Source organism: Camellia sinensis, chromosome 8 (genome assembly GCF_055761805.1).
Source record: "Camellia sinensis isolate YWXY chromosome 8, ASM5576180v1, whole genome shotgun sequence".
Classification (NCBI taxonomy): domain Eukaryota; kingdom Viridiplantae; phylum Streptophyta; class Magnoliopsida; order Ericales; family Theaceae; genus Camellia; species Camellia sinensis.
The window spans coordinates 140,300,693-140,312,761 of NC_138968.1; the positions used below are offsets into that span (position 1 = coordinate 140,300,693).

Here is a 12,069-nt window from a genome sequence, read left to right on the forward strand (position 1 = left end):
ATATGGATTTTATAATTAAAAATAAAAGTAACATAATTTTATATTTTTTAAATTATAATTAAAAGAAAAAAAATTATCATAACTAAATATAATATAAAGTATAATTAAAATAATGTCATAAATAAAGAAGAAAATAATATAATTAAGAATGTATATGGTATATTCTTTTTAAGACTGTGTATATTGGAATTTTCCTTAATTTAAGAATAAATTACATTGACTAACTCTGAAATTTTAAAAAAATATATAATAAATTATATATATTTTTATTATTTTCACCTTCTTTTTAGTAAGATTTAATGAATTCAAACTAATACAAATAGTGAAAAAATATAAAAATTAACAACATACAATATATATTTTCATATAAAAGAAAGGGAAATTTATTGAAAAATTCTTTTTTAAATGTTTGTATCCCAATTAGTCCATACGATATTCTTATATTATAATAAGTCGTATTTTGGACATTTAATCTATCAAATCATAATTTTCATAGTTAAGGTATTTTATAGACATTTCTACCCTTACAAATAATTTTGAACGGTTAGCAATTTGGTAGTATGAACATTCATATTTTACAATGTGAATATTCACATTGACGTGTGAATGTTCACATTGATAATGTTAACATTCACATTGATGGTGTGAATATTTATATTGATAGTGTGAACATTCACATCACGAAATGTTCACATTGTAAATATGAATATTATTAGAGGTATTTTGGTAACTATATCACCCATAAGACTTATTGGAACATAAGAAAATGATGTTGACTAAATGAAACATAAATAGGTGAAAAGAGATTTATGAAAAAGTGTCCCTGAAAGAAATGATAATATTAATTTTTATGCACATAACTAACAAATTATTGATAAAAATTAAATCAAATGTTATATAAATTAACAGTTTAACAAAACTTAATAAAATTATGTTAAAATTATAAAATTTATTATTTTTTTTCAAAATTCAAAAAGAACTTAGTGTAATTTATTCATATTTTAAGGACCGATGAATTTCACAAATAATTTGATAAGTACAATATTTTAATAAATAATTATATTTAAAATATAATTTTTCACTAAAAAGACCCAAATTATTAAGGGTAATTACTATTTAGAGCATTCACTCTAAGAACCTAGCTAGCTAAGGTTATCATTATCAGTTTTTATAAATTTTTAGTCAAATTAAAGTTGAAAGACCTATTTTGTTATTTTAGCTAGTCACTCACTGCATCAAACTTCCTATTATAACTCAATCCTATTAAAATATTATTTTGTTATTGTATTTTTTATTCTTTATTTTTTTATTAAATTGATGAGGTGACACTCAAACAATTCTTAAAAAATATAAAAATGAAAAAAAAAAAATTTGCCGTTGATTGGTTGACCGGCTCGCTGGTCAACTGGTTAGAGTAATTTTCGGCATTTTTTCTTCTTTTGCTACAAGCATTCACGGAACATCCGGTGAGATGTCCAGAGGACGTCCTCTGGACATTCGGATGGACGATCGGTTTAAAAATTTTAGCCCAGTTTTACTCTAAAAAATATAATAAAAAATTATGTAACGAATGAACAGTGCCTCAACAAAGTTGTTGAGGTATATTGTAACAAATTTAACAAAACGTTAATTTAGAAAAAACTTGTTAAGACTGATAAAGAAAGCATTTGACGATTTATTAACTATATTTTAATTTTTTGTTATTTTGGTGATACTGAGGCACATGCTCTAAATTTTCACTAAAAAGACCCAAATTATTAAGGGTAATTACTATTTAGAGCATTCACTCCAAGAATCTAGCTAGCTAACCCCGACAACATTCTCTACGATTTTCCACTTCAACAAATTTCAAGAAAGGCCCAAAATCAAACCAAACAGCCCTTAAACCAACGCAAATTGAGTGAGAGAGAGAGAGAGAGAGAGAGAGAGAGAGAGAGATGGCTGGGTATAGAGCTGAAGATGAATATGATTACTTGTTCAAGTTGGTTTTGATTGGTGATTCAGGTGTGGGTAAATCGAACCTTCTCTCGAGGTTTACGAGGAACGAATTTAATCTGGAATCCAAGTCCACTATTGGGGTTGAGTTCGCTACCAAAAGCCTCAACATTGATGGCAAGGTCATCAAAGCTCAAATTTGGGACACTGCTGGTCAAGAAAGGTCTCTCTATCTCTGAAATTTTGCATTTTCTGATATGGGTATGTTTCTATTTGTATGTGTATGTATCTACATGTGTATGCTTGTTGATGTATATCCATCATCCATGTCTCCAAGTATACTGCAATTATTTATTTGTTTGTAAAGTTAGCTCTGAATTCTTGTGTTTTCACTTGAATTTTTAATGGGTTTTGTTGGGCCAGGAAAATTAAATGATTATCTGTGAAGTTCAACAATTTTTGATGTGGGTTTTGATGTTTAATGACATTCTTAATGGTCTTTGAAGCCACAAATGGTGATTATTTACAATAACGATTTTGGCATATCCCACCCAATATGATATTCTGTGGGTTTGTGTGGTGATTTTGAAGGAATCAACTTGTTATTTGACTAAATACAAATTACAATGAAGCTTGGTTCCATTCAGCATCTTTATAATGACTGTGTACCTCAGTTCATAGTGAAATGATGTAAAATAGGGAAGCAACTTCTTTACTTCCTTTTGTAAGTACATATTTCTAACATATAACAAACTTTTAAGCTGATTAGCATGGAGGCATAACCCATGGAGCTTCTAATTACACCACAAAAAAACTCTTTACAACCATTTTCTAATTAATCTTCTCTTCAAAATTTAAAAGTTTCATTTTATCTCTTTACACTCCCCATAATTACTCTCATCCCTAATCTCCCAACATCTCATTACACCTTTATTCTTTCAAACCCTAACTCTATCCCACCTCAACCACCACCTTTGACCTCCATAGTTGCCATCTCCAACCACCAACCCCCTCCCCCAACTACAAACACCTTCACCCTCCCCTACCAGCAACCCTCCCATCACTGCAAGCAGCCCCTCCATCACTATCCATCTCCCCAGCCCCCATCCATCGGGACGTAGTCCCCCATCCCCTACACAGTGACCTAACCACCTTCACCATGTTACCGCTCCTCCTAGCCTTAATCCATCTTTGTGTGTGTGTGTGTGTGTGAGAGAGAGAGAGAGAGAGGGAGAGATTTCAAATTTGGAAAAGGAGGAGGAGAAGGGTAGTGATGGGGAGGGGTTGGGGGGTGGCTTCAGTAGGTGGAGGTGGTGATGACGAAGGAGTGGGTGTAAGAAAAATTAGTGTTTTTAGGGTTTTGGTACCTTTTGGTAATTTTAGATGGTAATAAACTGTAATGAAAATTTTTGAAAAATAAGGGGTGTGAGCAAATTTTTTCTTGTCGTATAAATAGAAGCTCCGATTTACCTAGGCTAGGATATGATCTATATTCAACACATAATGCATAGTGATGCTTTTCGTTTCATATACTTATTATAAGATGTGTTTGTATATTTCACCTATATTCAATACATCATTCATTGTCTATGATAATTAGAAATGCTACTAGCAAAATGAATATGAATTTATTTAACTTAACCGAGTATATAACCATTGATAGAGGTTAATGATGGAAAAAGATTCATATAGTTGACCCCACCTAATTAAGAAGCAACACAAGCCTTATTTGGTTTGGTTTTTGGATATTGTGCTATACATCCTGACATTGGGTTTCAGGGTATCCTATTTTCCTTTCACTTACTTGTTATTTGACCTTATTGTCCTTTTATGTGGAGGGACATCTAGTGTGAAATATTTATTATCTAATCATATGGTTTTCTTTCATTAATAGATTTTACAATGTTTCCAAGCATTTCCATGCGATTCTAAATTCTTTTCCCTGCTCCGTCGTGTTGAAAAGATTTCCATTTTCTTGGCAACTAAACTAGCACTTTTAAACTACATTTTGCTCGTTGCAGCCTTAAATTTATTTTGTAGGTTCTATCTTGGTTATTGTGTTTGTAGGCTTAAATTTGTAGTTGATTCAGACTTCTTCATTTTTACCTCATGGTCAAAATTATTTGCCTACTATATTACTTTGTGAATTTGACAACTATTTGTTCTTGAGAAGAGCTGTAGGCCAACACTTCAGGTACACTTCAGGTACACTTCAGGTACATAATATTGTTTTTAATCAAGGAGTATGTCTTGGTTCATGTATAATACATTTTTAGCTGTTAATGCACAAATGCTGCAACTTTGTTGCTTACTTGCACCATTCTTTTGTGAATTCATTTTTAGTTGCATTCATGGCAGCGCAGCTGCACTATGTTAGGGTCACATTTTTCTGGTATCAAGAAATTACCCTTAATATAAATATCTTTATTTATTAAATAAATAAAATTTGAAACCCACATTTTAGTGTTCTTTCCTATTTTACTCTACACGCTTGGCCTTCAGTCTTTTCTCAATTTATTTTTCTCAGTTTTGAGGCTCAATTCATCATTTCTCTGAGGCGGGCTTCCTTTGACATAGGCAAGCATATGCATATCTGGTTTTTTGTGAACTACAATTATCAAACTATACAAAGATAATCTTCCTCAGCTGGAACACTCGTCAAAAGAAGAAATTCCCCCTGAGGTTTATCTGGTTTTATGTCAAACCAAATTTATCTGAAAATCTGATCTGACAATATTTATTAAATCTGTGCTGATAGTGTGAAAGTGTGAATTTTGAATATTTTCTGGACTTAAAAGCAAGTTGAAAGAGAAATATAATGTACAAAAAATTGACAACATTTATGGAAGAGCAATAAAAATAGCATCAATGCATGGTTATAATTGCTATCTTGGTTGGCAAGCTCCTTTATGACTGATAGATAGTAGTTTAATTACTTTGAAGATCCAAATACAATACTTGATATGCCTGTTGATCATTTTCTTAGATCAATTTTTCAACTTGGATTGACCTTGGTTTGATAAGCTACCAAGCAACTCCAATTTTACATGAAAAAAGAATAAGTTTAGTAGAAACTTGCTTGAGTTGCTTGTGAGATTAATGAATTATGCTTGGCAGTTTTAGAGCTTGTTAATCTTGGATCATTAATTGTCCCAAAAGCTTGAGTTGTTAGGTTGTGCCCCCAATAACGTATATTAAGCTATCTAACTCCCTCCTCCACATGCAACCCTATCTTGCACGTGGAGATGCAAATATCCATGCATAGAGAGAAGAAAACATGTCAACGAGAGACAAAGAACACAAATGGTGACCAAATGCAAACAAAGATATTTGAACCGAAGACCTCTCCCAACTTGAGTTCTTATACCATGTTAAATCACCAATAGTCCCAAAAGCTTAAGCTGTTGGGAAGGGGGGCCAACAATGTATATCCAACAGTTAATATATTGAGCAATCCACTGGTCAGCTCATTTATGGTTGTAGCTAGGTTTTTTTCTATGAACAAAGTTTTGTTAGGTTGCATAGAACTAGTCTTGGCTGTGGGCTGAAGTTTGGGAATGGAGTTGTTGTGCTGTGCCAAATTGATCAGAAGGATCTAGGGCTTGGCTTGGGGCAAAGAGAGGAAAGTTTACCAAGTTCATGGACTTTCCGGTTTAGGAAGATTTGTATCTACTAGGATGATGTAGGGAAACTTAAGGACTAACTTGGTCAGATTTTAAGCTTCTTTTGCCTGCTTTTATGGGCTATGTAGGACCTGTTCGGGGAATTATGTAATCCTTGCTGTGGCAAAAAAAATAATTGGGTTATTAAGATGGAATATGGTGCTTTTTTGGTTCTTAGCGGAGATTTCGATGTAGGATTGGTGTACTTGCTCAAATACCAGACTGGTGAACACTAGGTGCTTAGAATAATGTTGCTGTAATTGACTTTCTATTGGTCTGAGGTTGTGGAGGATTTGGAAGTTCATGGTTTGAAAATATGGAATAAAATGTAAGGGGCATTTTATCTGGAAATTTGTTTGAAGTTAAGAAGCACAGACACTTCTAAGAAGGTGACGTATTCATGTCGTGTCTGTATCAGACTATGATGTACGGACACAAATACAGACACGAACACGGGACACGACACGGACACGCAGACCCGCAAATTTTCGAAGAATAGGGGACACGATACGCTGGGGACACATTTAATATATATAATTTTTATTTATTTATTATGTCTAAAATAAAAAGAAAACCATTGATTCTTATATAATTACAATAATAATAAAATCAATAAACACATCTCTTAAATTTTTTTAATAAAAAATGAGTCTTTTTAAATAAAAATAATTTATTATATGAATTTTAGGTATAACAAAAATAAGGATTAAAAAAAAGAAAAAAGAAAAAAGAAAAAAAAGAGGGGAGAAATCAAGGAAATAAAGGAGGAGAGAGAAACAGAAAAAAAAGAATCTGAAAAAAAAGAGAACAGAAAAAAATATAAAAGGAGAAACGAAAGAAGTGAGAGAGTGAAATCAACAAAGGAAGAAAGAATCAGAGAAGAGGAAGAGGTAAAACAGAAAAGGGAGGAGGAGAAGAAGAAGAGGAAGAGAAGCAGAAAAACAGAGATGAAGAAGAAGATGGACAGAGAAGTAGAGAAGACGAAGAGAAGAGGAAGAAGAAACAGAAGAGAGAAGACGAAGAAGAGTACCTCAGGCTTTTTCGATTGATCTGAACAGGTTAGGACTTCTTTCTCTCACTTGATCTCTTTCTCTCTCCAACAGTTATGAAATCTTCGATCCACTTGTGTGTGTTCGGAAAGTGTCACGGCGTGTCCATGGTGTGTTCGATTGGAAAAATTCAAAAAAAAAGGGGGACACGTTACAGGGAGCGTCGGACACGTGTCCACAGCATGTTTGTATCCGACATGTGTCCGACACTCGTACGCAAGTCCTAGGGACGTGTCGGTGCTTCATAGATGCTAGACACTGACACTCTTTGGACACTTTCCTGACACGTGTCCGACACTCTTCAAAACGTGTCCAAAATTTGAAATTTTTTTAAAGACCCGGACATTCTTTGGACACTTGGAGGACACACTTATGTATCGATTAGACACAGGTGAAACGAATTATAAGTTTGAACAAACTAATTAAAGATGCAATAATAAAACAAAAACCATATAAATTTATAGGAATTAGTGTCATATTGCATTTTTTTATTATTTTTGAATGATATATTTATATATATAACATATAATAAATATATAAAATTATATATTTCATGCATGTCCCCCACGTATCGTGTCCCGCATTTTTTAAAAATTGGCGTGTCCGTGTCGTATCTGTGTCGTGTCGCGTGTCCATACTTGTGTCTTGTATTTTTTGAAAATTGGCGTGTCAGCGTGTCCTTGTTGTATCCATGTCGTGTCGCGTGTCCATGCTTCTTAGGTTCGAAGTCACTTTATTTTAAAATTAATTAGTTAGCAGGATTGCATATATATGTTAATGAAATTTTTGCCAGAAAACTAATTTTGGGGCTTTTGGCGTAGGTAAAAGCTGATATAATAGGGAATGGTTTGCAATATGAAAAGACATTGTGACTTGCATTTATGCCACTAAATTAAACTAGGTTATGACTCTAAAACTAGAAATTATTGAACTTTGACCAACAAGAATATTTTTAGATGTGCTAAACTCACTTATAAAGACCCAATAACTTCAGTCAAAACATGACCCACTGTCCATGTTGCAATACTCGTTACTCTTAGAATATATGAAATTACAAATTAATGATGCAATATCATCTTGCTGACATACTTTATTTGCTTTTATGTTTTAGTAATTTATGTTATAGAATGTTACTCCAAGGAAGTAATGTTTGTTTTATCCAATATTGAGAGTAGTGTTGCTGCTTTGTATGAGTGGTGAAGAGCTCATATGCATGATTTCATGATTCTTACTTTTCATCCTGTCATGATTCTTTATGATTGGACTTCCTCATGTGCCCAAAGCGGCACTTGTCTTGCTATTTTAGCACCTATTTGTATATTTGAATGAATTTGGTGGATTTTGCTCCAAGTTATTGATTTTAGAGAGAGAGAAGCTCTATCTTTGTACAAGATTTTTGGAAGTTATTGTTCTTTTCTTTTGGATTTATCAATTCAGTGGCAAGCTTGTTTTGGCTGGAATTTGGTGCATTAGTTTTTTTGTTTTTCAACAATTTCTTTACTATATGCTTTTGGGTGCACAATTTTTCTTTTTCTCTGCACTTCATTTGCTATGTCATTATTGCTTTTAGGCTTGTTGGTTGAATACCTTTGAAAATTGTCATAGTTTTTGTTGATTTCATTTGTTTTGTGTTGCTAATCTTAATAGCATTTGTCTTAACCTAGAGTAACACATGGCAAGGGAGCTAGCAATGAAAGTCTTGATTTTTTTTCTTCCCTTTTTTGGTTTAAGTTCTCTGCATTATATTCATAATTAGAATTTGCATGAGAGGAGGTGAAAATGAAATTCTTGATTTGTGTTTCTTGTATTTTGTGTAAAAGTTCTCTTCTCTGCATTAGATTCCTAATTAGAATTTGCACGAGATAAGGTAAATTTGAAACATGGGTTTTGTTTAGTTTTTTTGGTACATAATATTTTATTTCAAAACCAGAATATGCTATATTTACAAAACAGAGAAGGGGGTGTACCCCTGATACGAGGTCATTGCTAGTCTAACAAACACTTGCGTATACAAATTCTACATGCATGAGAACTGAGGTATTCAAATTCTTTTATATATACATATTCTTTGATTTCTCCAAAAGCAAGGGTGATTTGTGATTTTATTTTGGTGATTTTGAATGCACTGGAAGAAGAACGAGACAAAAATTATCACTTGCATATGAGACAAAATTAATTGGTTTCCAGTTGTGCTAAATTGAAATTGGATCCTTGCAAATTCAATTGTCTTTTTGTTTTTTTTTTCCCTTCATTTTTCTTTGTTGTAATAGGTATCGTGCCATCACTAGTGCTTACTATAGAGGAGCTGTTGGTGCTCTGCTTGTTTATGATGTCACTCGACATGCTACATTCGCAAATGTTGAGAGGTGGTTGAAGGAATTGAGGGATCACACAGACCCCAACATCGTGGTAATGCTCATCGGCAACAAATCAGATCTCCGACACCTTGTGGCTGTCTCGACCGATGATGGTAAAGCATTTGCTGAGAGGGAGTCCCTATATTTCATGGAGACTTCCGCACTGGAAGCAACCAATGTGGAAAATGCATTTACAGAAGCGCTTAGTCAGATATACCGCATTGTGAGTAAGAGAGCCGTTGAAGCCAGTGATGGTGGCGAGGCTTCGTCTGTTCCGGCTAAAGGACAAACACTTAATGTCAAAGATGACGTGCCTGCTTGGAAGAGAATTGGATGCTGTTCGAGCTAGGGTTTGCTAACCACGAGAATACAAGGTGTATTTTCGCTAAATTTGTACTTAGATAAGAGCATGCATTAAACATCATGTAGAATATGAAAACAAAGTGCTTGGATATGTTACAAATATTGTCAAAAAGGATTGATGGTATTCTCATTTTTATTTTTTGGGTTTTTATTATTTACATGTATATTTACATTTGCATTGATTTTCCCAAAACTTCACGCTTGCTCTCACATTATTTATTTAATTTTGTTGTTGTTGGGGTCTATAACTTGTGTCATATGTAAGATTTTCACTGTGCCATGTCTTTTGGGGTTGTTGCCTTGGAACGAGTCGACATTTTAGTTTAAAAAATTAGAACTTAGTGCCATGCAATATGAGATCGACACTTTTATGAAATACACTTATGCTGTGTTTGGTTGGGGGATTTGGGAAGGGAAATGGAAAGGGAAATGGAAATGAAAGGAAAAGGAGAAAGAATTAATAGAATTTCAAATCCCAACTATGTTTGGTTGTGTTGATTATAAAATAGAATTGATGTCCTAAAATGTCTCCTATTTCTTTATTTATTTCTCACCCCCTTTCTTTTTCCATATATTTTTTATTATAACCAAACATAAATAGGATTACATTTCTCATTCCTTTTCTAAATCTCACCCCAAAAACCTCAACCAAACACAGCATTAGAAAAAGTGTTCTATGTGTTCCAAAATATCTCGAACACAAAGTTAAAGCAAATAGAGATCGAATGACATTATCTTATCATCCTAGGAATTTGAAGCATGTAGGATAAAGCTATGTCATCAACCTATGAAATGTAAAACTTAAAAGATCACTTAAGAAATGGAAATATAAGAAACTAACATGTTTTCCTATATCAAATATATATATATATATATGTAAATATATTTTTCAAAAATGAATTTTGGGTAGTCTAACAAATCCAAACTCTAAATTTAGACAGTGATTCCAAATTTTGACTAAACCTGGAGGCCTGAGTTCTAGTTGAATCCTAAGTCAACTAAGAATAGATTTACAAGAATTGTTTATCTAGCATTTTAAAGGTCCAAATTTGAGAGCCACATTCATTCTAAACCTGTTAACCCACTCAATTACACCCATTTGAAAACTGTTCAAATCTATAAACGAGTCTAAATAGATTAGACATAAGTACTCGTTTAAATTACCAACTCCACCACCACCATCTGCCCCTTCAAAAGATTCCTGCATCAAAATTGATTTAAAAACGCCTCCATCATTAGAAAAATAGTTCAATAAAATAAATGTGTTTAAGTTTATTTGTTCAACCCGGCCTCAATTTTATTAAATGGACGGGTTTGGATTGAATTATTTTATTACACAACTCATTAACTGTCACCAAAGCTCCATGAACTCAACCAAATGCAACTATTTGCATATACATCATTTAGATATGACATACAAAAATTTACGTTTTAAACGGTTGGTTTAAACATAACCATCAATAATAAAGGCAGGAGAAGGAGCATCATTACTTTTTTTTATTTATTTTTATTTTTTTATTATCAGCAAACAAAGAAGAGAATTTTATTAATCATCAAAAACAAAAGCATACAAAGAACAAAGACTACAGCAGAAAAATACATCATTGTCAAAACACAAAGAACAGAGTTGAAGGGATTCCAACTCCAAACACACACACACACGCACACACAAAACTGCACTACTACCAATTTAGGCCAATAACACCAGCAGCTGATCACATCATGAGACATAAACACCGAACATCACCTTCCAACGTTGACACAAAATGTAACCTGCTCCAAATTCGAGATAAAATCATTCACTGAGAAGAACATATCGGATGAATGAAGCTTTACCCATAAAGCTACTCTTACTTTGACAAGTTCACACAGTTCACCCAGATTTGGTTGATGGCTACTAAAGATGCAATCATTTCTATGCTTCCAAACAGACCAAAGTACCGCTATAGGAACAAAACAATTTTCCAAATCTACAATTCGAACTTTCTAAACTTAAACCTTAGCCACCATTGTAGTAAGCCTTCCACTGACCCTGGTATTGCGCATTTGAAACCCCCCGCCAACTCATCATTTAAGGCCCAACTTTCCAAACAAAAGGGCAAAATAGCAGAATATGATCCAGAGTTTCAGCATCAGAATTACTAAACACACAGGCAGCGTTAGCATTCAAAATCAGCACGCCAATTCTTTGCAAAAACTCTGAAGTCTTAATTCTTCCTTTCCATGCTAATCAAGCAAAAAAATTGAGCTTTATGAGGAGTGACATTATGCAACAACATCCCAGGACAAGAGACATTCAGCCCAAGGGCAGACTCAGACCATAAAGACTGAATGCACCATAAACTGACCTGAGGATGAGGCAACCCATCTAATGTGATCAACAAAACCAACTCTAAGGATTGGAAAAAGCAATAGAAATATAACCACTCCAAATCCTTGAAAAAGCAGAAGGTCCATAAGATGGGAACCATCTACCTCCCTCAACTCTGTAAATGCTGCAAATCAAATGCTTGTAAACATAAATTTCAGAACATAAACCTTACATTTTGGATCATTTACCATGTGTATTATCAAGAAATCAAGACAAAATGACATACATGAATCCATCGATGAACGGTTAAACGGAAGCGTCTGATTGTCAATAAAACCTTTGATATTGACTTTGTTAGTGCCTTCTAATCCTTTCCCCTTTGGTGCCTTATG

At 33.5% G+C, this 12,069-nt stretch overlaps 1 protein-coding gene across 1 annotated transcript; it reads left to right on the forward strand.

Moving 5' to 3' along the window:
• Positions 1-1,741: 1,741 nt before the first annotated feature.
• On the forward strand, positions 1,742-9,611 carry LOC114277924 (ras-related protein YPT3). The gene is made up of 2 exons (XM_028219886.2): positions 1,742-2,158; positions 8,917-9,611. Exons 1-2 carry the CDS (start codon positions 1,938-1,940, stop codon positions 9,350-9,352), a joined length of 657 nt encoding a protein of 218 aa, XP_028075687.2. The 5' UTR covers positions 1,742-1,937; the 3' UTR covers positions 9,353-9,611.
• Positions 9,612-12,069: the final 2,458 nt, after the last annotated feature.